This window comes from Limulus polyphemus, unplaced genomic scaffold (genome assembly GCF_000517525.1).
Source record: "Limulus polyphemus unplaced genomic scaffold, Limulus_polyphemus-2.1.2 Scaffold225, whole genome shotgun sequence".
Taxonomy (NCBI): Eukaryota; Metazoa; Arthropoda; class Merostomata; order Xiphosura; family Limulidae; genus Limulus; species Limulus polyphemus.
In genome coordinates this window covers 479981-492731 of record NW_013665835.1, presented here as the reverse complement: position 1 = coordinate 492731, position 12751 = coordinate 479981, and the positions used below count along the sequence as shown (strand labels likewise).

The window sequence follows — 12751 nt, the reverse complement described above, 5'->3', positions numbered from 1 at the left end:
ATATGAAATATAAGTAATGTTTCCATTATTAATATTTTGTACTGCAGTTTTTGTTACTATAGAATAAAAAAACTAACGTTTGTTTTGAGACAGCATTTCAAAAGTATATAATACTATCAATGTGGTGTGAAAAACCAACATGAAACAGTGTTACGATGTCACACTTTGCAAATGATAAAAACATACTTTTAATTCAAAAATCAGTATAAAGATAATTAAAAACTTGAATGAGTGGAGTGTATTTATACATGATTTTATTTCACTGCTGTTTTGTGAACAATTTTGAACATTTTGAGTGTTTTCTTTTTAGATTTAAGTTTTCACAAATGCAACTAAAGACAAATTCATTTCTAGCCCTTATGCATTATTACATATGTAAAACAGAAATCAGAGTCCATTCATACCTCAAACATTTTATTTCCACAAAATTTTCAAAAGTACAAAAATTATTCTTAGCCCTTAAATTTGGGATGTCTGAAAACAGTGTAATTTTAGCTCTTTTTCAATCAGTATACATTCAAAAAAGATAGTATATGATTAAAAGTTTAATAATGCACCAATAATTTTAACAACCTATATCTCTGGAGAATTTAAAACAAAAAAAGACATAAAATGAAAGATCTTGAAATCAGTCTTTTTTATCCCTATTATCTCTCCAAATACAGTAGTTCAAGGCAGAAGCTAATGTAACCCACGCAATATATGGAATCATCAGATATGATGCTTTGTGATTGATTGACCAAAAGGTGTAGATACAACCTCCGATAGTACCCCACAGAGCTATAATATCCACAAGTGCCTAAAAATGATAAAAAGAAACAAACTTAGATTACACTTCTAGGACTTATATACTAATGCTTATATGCCATTAGTGCCAGGAGACAAGGAAAGTTCAGGACCTTCATTAGGCTAAAAGTATCTAATATATGTAAGTTTACATTTTGAACTCAGCTGATAGCAGACAAATCTTTGTATCTTCAACAATTTTATCAGCTTATGGTCTCTGGTAATAATGGTAGCTTACTTGAGAAATGCAGAAAAAAAAATTGTTTACTTGTAGGTATGAATAATGATGATAATGCCATTTATTTTTTATTCTGTGACATGGATAGGAACAAAGTTAAAGGAGGGGGGTCAAGGGTCAATTGCCCCTCAAATTCTGGCCCATATAATTTTTCAGACAAAAAGCACCAAAAAATATGGGCAAAAGCTCCGTACATATCTATAACTTTTATATTTGCAAATTGATCATACCTTTCACTTGCACCTTTTTAACCCTTTAGTGCCATGTGGTTCCAAATGAAAGTCATTGGAACCATTTTTTTCAAGTGACTTTAAACATTATAGTACATAATTTAAGATCAATTTTATATTTTTGGGCAAAACCTGCCTGCCCCCTCCCCCCTATCAAACCCCTATAGATAGGAATAAGTTTTACAAACTTTTGAAGCTCTAACATGTAATCTGAATATTCATTCTATTAAATATGACTGTGGTATTCCATGTTAATGGTACTGAATTTTGAAATGGAATATAATTTGAAATTTCCAACAAGTAGCTGAAAGCTTCTGCGATTATGGTACAATACTACACAAGATCTATCAACTGAAATATAATATTAATTTAGTATAACAGTTGCAAGTTTTCATTTATATCTGTCATAATAAAACATTTTTTTAAGAACCAAATTACATTTAAATTAACTCTCTCTAAATCACTGGCTTCCAAACATTTTTCACTGATGACACCCTTGCCACCACATGCAATATTTGTTTTTTTATGCTTTTAATAATTCTTCATTTGATGAAACTCTTCAAATACCCATAGCAAGTTTCTGTGACACACAGTTTGAAAACCACTGGTTTAAGCAATAGGACGTGAACGTTTTGTTTTCAGATATTGCAAAGCTATTCAAGGGCTATCTGGACCTCCATTACTAATTTTGAACTGATAAATTAAAGGGATGGCAGACAGTCAGCAGCACCCACTGCCAGCTCTTGGGCTACTATTGTCTGACCAAATAGTAGGGATTTCACCGTCACCCTTGTAATAATGCACCCACAACCACAAAATATGGAGTGCAAATTATTATTTCTATTTTTTTCTTTTTTTTTGCAGTCATGGGATGCAATTTATGGACCTGCAGAACAATAATCAATATATTAAAATTTGAGAATGGAAAATAAAGGTTTGACAACCTATAAAATTACATGTTAAAAAATCAAATAACAGGTTTCAGTGAGCTCATATATTTATGCTGAACTACAGATGGTTTAGTGCATCGAATATGAAAATCAACAAGTCACATGACAACAACAGCTGATATAAAGTTACAGTGGAATGGCATGAACCAGAACATTTTAATGTTATTTGTCATTTCATAGGTAGTGAGATGCCACCAAACACTGATCACTTTTGGGGAGGTATGTAGCTGCTCTTTCTGAAGCAAAGTATTCATACAATCAGATCATACAGATGTGTTCAAATCAGAAATGGAGAATTTTCAAGAAAGTGATAATTCTTTTACTTAATGGCACTGGAAAACAAAGGAATATGGAGCAACTTGGGGCAGTAGAACCATCCAGAAAGAAACCTGACACATGTCATACCTCAGCTGTTGTAAGCAAAGTGTGGCATTTTGTAACAGGTGACAATCTATAAACACACAGGTCAATGGCAAAAGCCATTCATGTGCCCCAATTAAAATTACACAACATAATCAAGAAGAATCTACATCTGGAAAAGCAACACAAGTTGCTTCCACAACTCATCATCTGCTTGTAGCTGCTCCACCCAGGAGATTAGCTGTCAACACTCGCCATACCTGTCTGTCCTGGGCCTCCCTCACAAAGTCACTGTAGCTAGACTGAACCACTCCGTGACATCTGTGACCCATTTTCTCTGCAGTTGACCTGTCTTTCTACAACCTTCCACCTTCTCTATCAAAGTTCTTTGAATCTTATTCAAATAATAATAATAATAATAATAATTTCTAATAATATGTCAAAATACTGACACTTTATTTTTAGATGTCTGCTTTATTTTGGCCATTTCCAATATTTCCTCATTTGTTTAATACTCTATATGATATTTTCAACATTCTTTTAAGCATCCACATTTCCAACACTTCTACTTTGATCCAGAGGTTTTTTTATTAGTGTCTAAGTCTCTGCAGCATACAGGAAAATGGATAGTACATTTTACAAGTTTCTTCTTTGTCTCTTACCTAATGTTTCTTGTGGTTAATACATCTTCCATATGGAAGTAATTTGCTCCTGTAATTTCTGTCTCTTGACTTCTGCCTCACATTTACCATTTTCAGTTATTAGTTGCTTCAAGTAGACAAAATTGTTCTATTGTGTGACCCTCCACTTTGATGTTGACTCTAACTTTGTCTTTTACATATCTCTTCGCAACCTTGGTTTTTGCTTCTTTATGTTCAAAACTAAGTTCATTATTCACTTCCTCTAACTCTGCCAGCAGTACTGTATTGTCTGTGTATATCAGTGCCATTATATTAACCCCTTCAATTCTTATTCCTGGGAGCTTATATATATATCTTTAAGTATTTGATCGGTGCAAAAGGTTGAATAGCTTTGGCAAAAGTATGCAATCTTGTCTTACATCATGCTTAACACTGAAAGTATTTGACTGACCTTCCTCAAGACTAATACTTGCTTTTTTGCTCCCAGTACAGGTTCTGGATGAATCTCACATCTCTACTGTCTCTGTCACACTTGGTTAACATATGTATTATCTTTTGACGGTACACCCTGTCAAAAGCATATCTATATGTTCTAGCTCACTTCCAGGTATTTATCAAAGATTGATCTAAGATTTAATATTCCTTTTCTATTTCTCATATTTCTATCCATCCTGATTTTCAGAATTACTTTCATGAGATGGCTTATCAAGTTTATGATTCTGTATTTACATTCCATTGCCTTTTGGGTTTTGGTAACCTTATAAATAAAGATCTGTAAATTTTGTCACATAAATGTGCTATTATCTTTAACTCTGCTTCATCCAGTACCTTCAGATGTTTTGTCATTACTTCATCAATACCTGGTGCTTTTCGTATTTCATCATTTTTAGTGCATATAACACTTCCTACTTCATAAAGCTTGGACCAGTGTCTACCTCTATCACTATGGGTTCTCCACGATTAGGGTCATTGTACAAGTCACTTGTATACTCTGTCCATCTTTTGGCCACTGCATCTCTTTCAAACAGAATTTTTCAATCCACGACATATCCATTCAATTGTTGCATACCTCAAAAGCTGGATATTGAAACATTAATCATGTTATTTCATATAGACACACCGTACCTATGGATTTTTGTGCAATTGAACTGTTTAACCCGATGACTACTGGCTACTAAGGATAACAGACACCATAAATTACAAAGAAAATTACTTTACAGCACATAAAAGATTAGTCCTGGTCACATTTCTCTCATCATAGGCAAGATTTATGTTGGAATTCAAAACTTAAGCTCTTCAGTGTATTGACACCCTAACTGTGAGAATGTCACAGCTTCCCCTGTATTTAATGTTTCACAACCAATATATGGGTTTTATTGTCGTCACTTGTACATTGAGTTTTAAACCATTTACAAAATATCAGAATAAGCTTTTTATATATCAGTTAGACTGTTTTAATAACAATAACAAAAGTGTGAGTCTTACTACAAAGTACAGATAGTAAAGAGGAAAAATATAAAATTCTTACATGGTATTAGTAGTATGTACAAATCACACAAGGTTATCACTCTAAATACTGGATCATATTTTTATTATGAACTGAATATAAAATTACACTAAATTATTGAACTTAAAAATACTGATTTAAATGCAAAAGAATATAAAAATCACAAACTCTTTCAGGTCAAAATGTTTAGCCTAATCCACATAAACACCATGCACTCACCACTTGATAAATCTTAACCCTAACATTCATGGATCAACTTCTTTCCTAAAAAACATATCTATTTTGAGAAAATTTTTCAATACAATGATTAATATAAATAGATATATGATATAGCATGATTTAAGCTACTATAGAAAAATAAAAGTCACATATATCCCATGCAGTTGTTTCTAGAAGCAAATTTTCTAAGGCTTATAAAAAAAATACTATTGACCACTACTAAAAATACAACCTCTACATAAAATGGCAGTTACTATAATAAGCACCACCTACATTCATATTGTAAAATCCAGAGAACAACGTTTCATCATGTGCTTAGCTTATCATCCTATGATTTGTCAAACATGAAATACAGCAATTTGGAATAACATGGTACTGAAATTGACACCTTGAAGAGGATTGGCTAAAAGTTTTACCACCAAGGTTTAACACACCCAGACGCTGTTTTATAAAGAAAACAGACTAGAAAAAGGTTTAGATACCAATCATAGATGGCAGATCCAGCACTAAAGTGCAAGGAAAACATTTTAAAAAAATGTTGAACACATTTTTTTCTTATAGGGCACTTATTTATAGTCTCAAATGTATTTTGGGATTTTTTTTTATTAAACTTCTCTTCAAACTTCATTAAATAATACAATTTAGGACAAGTAAGCAAATATTATGCAATTATTTACAAAAAATCAAATCTGAAATCCAATAATAGATAAATTCTCTTTAATTTTTTGAATTTACCATTAGGAAACCATTGTTCTCATACACTAGAATGTTTATGGTAAGTAGCAAAGGAGGGATATGCTTTGGACACAACAGCTTTACAATAAAGCCTTTTACAATAGAAACTACACTGCAGTGCTACTGTGATGATACACAATCATCAGACAGAGCATGACTGGACATAGCAACATGAACTGTAAGGATGTGGTGAGACTCCAAAATCATTTCAACATAATGTACTCAACCTTTGTATTAGCAACTATATAAAATTGTGTTTGGAAAAATACATCAATACAAAGCTAATAAAATTAAGAATCATAATTATTTTCATATTTTGTTGCTTTAGACATTTTATATCACTAGAAAGTTTTTACTCTTTATTATGTTTCTCTTATTTCTAGGTAGTTTTAAACAAAGTAATCTTGGAAAAAAGGTTTTACATTCAATTAACCATGACCTATGGAACTCCACAGAAAGTTACAAAAGTTTGCAGTATATACTCACCCTACATTTTGTAAAACAAAGTGGTGTTAGGTTTACACATAATCAAAATATATATCAAAGACTTAAAAAAGCCTGCCTTAGCTGATACTAGTAATCTTTCACAATCTTTTCTATTTTAATTTTTTATAAAAACTTTGTTTTAAAAAGATGTTAAAAGTAATTTTCAAAATAAATTTACCATGCCCTTTTTGTGTGCTCCAAAAAATATTGGAGTCCATGCCCAGTTGAGAGCTAATTGTGTTCCATAAAGTGCCAGTGGAAGTTTAGCATCACCACTGAAACCACCTCCATCTCGCCAGACAAGGTAGGAAGCAACACCCATACTAGTGTACAAAGTTCCCCAAACAGGTCCAAACATCCAATTTGGTGGACGCCAATCAGGTTTTCTTAAGGTCTATCAATACCAAGATCAGCCTTTGCATTTATAATGACATATATAAAAGAGCAAAAATAATCTAATTATTCTTCAAAGCTAACAACTATAACAATTAATTCACCTCTCCTAAAACATTACACAGACAAAATATTGGATCTGGCATATGAATAGCTATAAAAATTATTTCACAACAACTTAACTGACTGGTTTCATTTAGCACAATTGCAAGCTAAATTGAGCAAATCACTAAACTATTATACTAATTAAGTTCTAATGTAACTGAATCACTTAACAATGTCTACAGTGCAATTAGATATTCAGAACTTTAGTTGGAATCATAAACCAAATTCTGATATGTAATGACTCAAATAAATTGATACAAATTACAGTTCACTGACTTAATTTAGTTGTTGTTCAACAACTGATGATATGAATAGTGCCTCAACTACTACTTGTCATATCCCAGCCAGCCTGATTTACCTAGTATTAGGCAAAAGGCCTCATTGGCACTGGATGTAGTGAGATTGACTTATTACATTCTTCTCTAATTAATAAGTTTTTACAATTTAATAAATACTGTACAAAAACAAACATGAGAAGAAATAAAATTGTAACACTGAGTACTAGAATCTAGAAAAGTTCTCATAAACTTGCATATAATAACACTAATTATATGGAGTATTATTTTCAATTTGTTGGAAAGGGTTCAGAAGAGGGCTACAAGGATACCTGGGATGAAAAAGTTATTAAACAAGGACAGGATAAGACCTCTGAAATTGTTTTATTTTATAAAAATGAAGACTAAGGTGTTTAACATTGTTAAGGTAATTGTTAATGTTGATGCATCATCTTTTCTCATACTTAATGGGGAGAATGGTAGAACTAGGGAACATAAATGTTGGTAGGGTAGAAGTAATCTTCAACCAAGACAGTTTATTTCTTTAACAGGATGGTTGGCCTTTAGAGTGGGTTGCCTTCAGATGTGGTGGATACAGTAAATTTAAGGTAAGGTTTGATACATTTAAATAAGGGCTAGCTTTGAGCTTACTGTTTTGTTATAGTTTTCTAAATGTTTAGTGGGTTGGATGGTCTAGTTTGACTAAATGGCCTTTTGTGGTCCTTAAATTTTATGTTATTTATATATTTATATACACATAGGGTTTCTGATTCTCGGTTTTAACTGATAAACACAGATAAAACAACCTCAAACAAAAATTATGAAATTGATGTTTTTCCAATTTACATTAACGTCTCCACTTTTCTGAATCACTGTGCTCAGAAGATTTAAACCTTTCCATACGAGCTCATCCCTTAGTGGTAAGTTTGTTTTTATAATTTCATATAAGATATTCGCTGCTCTTACAAAGCTTTAATATAAACAGAACTATGTTTTGCACCTGTTATTACTCCCATAAGCAAAATTAGTGTGGAGTGAATATATGATATATTAAACCCAAAAATTCTGAAAAATATTGATTTTAAGATATCTAAATAAAACTACAAAGCTAAAAATAAACATTGAAAAACAGAAACCCTAGTTATATATATGAAGTCCATGGCAGGAATAATACTAATATTACATAAAACTAATAGTGAATATGTAACAATGGAAATATACATGAAGGAAAGGACACTAGAAAAATTCTTACAATAGTCTGTTTTGTAATTAATATGTATCAGAAAGAAAAAAAAAAGTATTTCATCTCATTTATGGTATTTTACACTGAAAATACATATACGCATCACCGAGACAACTAAAACACGTAAACATGTTCTTTTCATGCTGAAATATGAATAACTTAAAACTCACAGGAGAGTAAACAACAAGTATAGCTATGTCTAACAGTATTCACATTATAAAAGTATTGAGAACAACAATTTTACACACAAGCAATCATATCCTGTTTTTAACTGTGTGACAGATAGTCTTCAATATTGTTTGAGTTCATAATACTAATTGTGACACTAATATCTCAAACAAATAAATATAAAAGTGACCAAGAAAGATCATCTCCACGTGGAATTTATTGAACTTCTATGTAAAATATACTTAAGTTTTTAAGAAAATCGGGATAGTAATTATTCATATAGTTAGAATACCTCAGACAACAGCAAAAAAATAGAAAAATAGACTAACACTACCTCATACCACTCAGGAACTTCTCGTTTGGTAATAAAAGCTCCAGCTAATCCTCCCAAATGTGGGGCTATCACTGCAGCTATCAATGGCCCATACTCTGACATCTAGGATAAAAACAAGTAAACACACTAGATGTTTTCATCATGATACATAGAGAAAACAATACTTAAGAATAATATTTCCATCAATGAGCACACACACATTAGAAACATAACAACCATAATATATTAAGTAGATGAAAGAGACAGTTGTAATATTTTACCAAATTCTTTTAAAAAAGTTGAAGACTATGAAATATGTTATTATTTCAACACAACTACAAATATTCTAACAATTAATTACTTTATGAATAACAGTTATACTACAAAATACACTAGTAATGACAAATACAACAGTTGAATACAAAAAGGTAGTTAATACACAGTTTAAGAATGCATAGATACTGCACACAATTATTTTGCATCTTTTTTTGTTAAAATTTAATTATTTGAAAATATTATATTTCAATAATCACTGGTGTGTAAAGGCAATCCCTAAATATATAGGTGATAGTTGCTATTGTTTAATAAATATCATACATAAACAATTTACTGCTGAGTTATGATGTTGTTTTAATACATAAAAAGTTGACTCTGATGACACATGGTAAACAGAAATAACATTTAACCCTCTATATATGAGCTTGGTCATGTTGATCAATCTTGTAACCACCACCTAACCATACGATAACTCTAACTTTACTAAGTATATCCTTTATGAAACTTAGCAAGCTTTTAATAAACATTACAAGTTTGTTGTCCACAGAAAATTTAATCTTTTAATATAGTATTATTACTGATAATTTGTCCATAAATTTATGAGGCTTTCACTGGCCCAGTCTTAGTGCAAGGTGACTTTCATGTTAAGAATAAAAACTTTTTCAAACTAACAATTTTCATAATTCACTCGCATAACCACTAGAACTTCTTATATGAATATCAAGTTATTTTCAGTAAAACTTTATAATTTATGTTATTTTCTCTACACTAAACTGTATACAGGATCAGTCCACTTGACCAACCTAGTACTCACCATGTAACAAAACAATGTCAAATAAATCTAAATAACTGATATTTTTATAAATTATAGTATAACTACACACTGTAACAGGCAATTACACACCATATATTTCAAAGCTAATAGATTTTTCCTTTATATTTATTTCTTTACAGTTGCACTTACGTAACTCTTTTAGAGTACGATAACAATTATTTATTGTGTGACAGCTTTATGTTAAAACAAAGGATCCAGTTATCAGCACGCTCTTTGAATTACATAAACAAGATAAAGATGTGCACATGTTATCATGAGTGTTTTATTTAATTTCATGTAAGTTTTGTTATCTAACCTTTTAAGTTTCTAATTTTTAAGTTTTTAGTTACTTTTTTAACAATAAATAAAAAGTCAACATAAAAAACAAGAAATATGGTACTTACAGCTGAAAACATGTCTTTTTTTCAAGCTTTTAATTTTATACTTGTACAATGGAAGTACACATCAAAACTAGGCCTACTTCTTAGTAAAGACAGCAATCTCAGAAATTAAGAAAAATTAAAATATGCAATTTAGAATACAAAATATTATGATATATATAAAATAGAATATACTGAAACTAATATATATAATTTATCTGGCTTTCTAACTAAGTTAGAAATGGCTTATATACTTCCCACACCTGGTCCAGCAGAGTTCCAACACTATCAAACAAATAAAATAGCAGTAGAATGTTCTAAATCTGTTAATTAATAGCTCTAGAACCCATCACATTCAGTTTATTGAAATATTTTCTTTCTATTGGTTAGAAATAATCCAATAGCAAATTTCACAGAGAATTACTGACATTTTTTGAAAGACAGGATGTGCTAGAAGGGGTGTGACATAAGGATTCCATTTTATTGTGTATATATCAGAAAAGCAAAAAGACTGGAGGCTACAAGTTGATATTTCATCTCAGGGATATCTAGAGTATAAGTTAAATCTGTTTGAAAATTAGAAGCTTATATAGGGGATGAAAAAATATCTAAAATGGGCAATGCAGAGAAGTGAAGATTGAAATGTTATTCAAATATTTCTTTTTGAATTAAGCAATTAAAACTTTCATAATATTAACATTTAAATTATTTTACTACATTTTGACACCAATTTTATTAACATACATTGATAATAAAGTATATAATATAAATACAATGGGAAAAGTTTGACTATGAATATGACATACCTACCTTACGGTATAATAAGCTATAAATTGATCATCCCACAATTCTAATTAACAAATGTATGGCAAAATTCTAACGTTGTCTGTAGAAAACGTAACAAGTTATCAATTGAACGTAAGATGTTTGAATGTCCTACTGTATGAAAATTGTAATAATAGTAATACAAATAGTAATAAATGAAGCAAAAGAAATAATTTGTAATAGTCTTTAACAAAATGCGATATACTTCAGTATAGTACAGAACAATAAAATAAGCATTTTCTATTTGTGAGCATAATAAATTTTAAGATAGTTAGTCATCACGCTGAGAATTGGAAAGAAGCCTAAAAGTAAAACTAAAAGCCCGTTCTTTGAAATAATTCTACCAATAGGTACATCACAAGTTAATGATAATATCTGATAGAATTTCTATCTGATATTGTTATACACTTTTGAAGTGTAAGTATTTAAAAAAATAATACTCCATATTGTGAAATCAGTTTTGTTTTAAGTTGTTATATTGAGAAAAATGGCAGTTTTCTTTCCGTACAAACATAAGAGCTATGTTCCAAGGTTCTTCCAGTTGAAAGTCGAAGGACCATTTTCATGTTTAGACAATTAACACTAAGAATGTTAACGTAAAAAAGATGTAAATAATAAAATTATTTTCTAAGAAGTAGCGGGCGTTAGTTGTTCATGCTAACATCAATACCAAGCTAACACATAGTCACAATTTATGTTTACCTTAACCATATATTGAGATGGTCTCTAAGAGCTTTTTCGGAAAGATTTTCACAACAGCTACTCCCTAGCGTAATGCCGCCTGAACTTGATACAAGGTTAATTGTTTGTAAAGATAGTTTATTGATGTTACGTAACGTTAGTTACATAACACTTTACCTTCGATAATCAATGTTCAGACAACTATAAAAAGCCACAAATGTAAATATTTATATAAAATCACGAATTAAAACTTATGAGAAATTAATGCTACATGAAAAGTCACAAGTAATTATAAATAACTAAATGACTATATACATATATATATTAAAATATGATAACGGGGAACCCATTTTTTAGAAAATAAAAGTTTTGAGACGGCTTGTCTGGGTAATGAAAAACTTTATTATAAATGTACGACGTTTCAACAAGATTTTGTCATCCTCAGAGTTTTTCATTACCCAGTCAAGCCGTCTCAAAACTTATATATTTTTGTATATATATGAGTGTGTAAAGGAAATTATTTATATTTTTAGTTCTCAATTTTAGTTTTCAATTAAAACATTGGCTAAATCCTTTCTTCCAGCGAGCATATCATTGATTTTCTATCTTCTAGAGTAAAATATACATTTTCAAAATTATTAATTGTGTTGTTTCCACGCTGCCTTTCCTGCAGCACTTTCTTCTTTAATAGGCGACTAACGGAAGGAATATTTCAGTATTGTAAATGTAATCTGGGTTAAACGAGTTAGAATTAATATATCCTTGGTTGGCTGATCATGACGTTGACTGAAGGTGACAACTGGACAGACAGATCGCAAGTTGACACTATCCATGGACAAAGAAAGCGAGTTTATATTGTAGATCCTAGTGTACTTTCTTGATTCAGTTTTCCATTAGTTGGCCAATACTTAGAAAATCTGTTTTTTTTTTAGATTTTTTAACTTTTCCTCTTTTGAGATAGTTTGTTTGTTTTCAATTTCGCGCAAAGCTACATGAAGGCTATCTGCGCTAGCCATTTCTAATTTAGCAATGTAAGACTAGAGGGAAGGCAGCTAGTCATCACTACCAACCACCAACTCTTGGGCTACTCTTTTACCAACGAATAGTGGGATTGACCGTCACATTA

General features: G+C 30.7%; 1 protein-coding gene across 2 annotated transcripts; it reads right to left on the bottom strand.

Annotated features, from left to right (window-relative positions):
* Positions 1-397: 397 nt before the first annotated feature.
* On the bottom strand, positions 398-11779 carry LOC106478567 (translocator protein-like). 2 transcript variants are annotated; one of them, XM_022382180.1, is made up of 5 exons: positions 11647-11737; positions 10144-10240; positions 8671-8772; positions 6331-6546; positions 398-799 (listed from the first exon to the last, which is right to left on the bottom strand). In XM_022382180.1, the coding sequence occupies exons 2-5, from the start codon at positions 10153-10155 to the stop codon at positions 629-631; spliced, it is 501 nt and encodes a 166-aa protein (XP_022237888.1). In that variant the 5' UTR covers positions 10156-10240; positions 11647-11737; the 3' UTR covers positions 398-628. The 2 variants fall into 2 exon arrangements, with proteins under 2 accessions (XP_022237888.1, XP_013794574.1); XM_013939120.2 differs by lacking the exon at positions 10144-10240 and having other exon boundaries at positions 11647-11779.
* Positions 11780-12751: the final 972 nt, after the last annotated feature.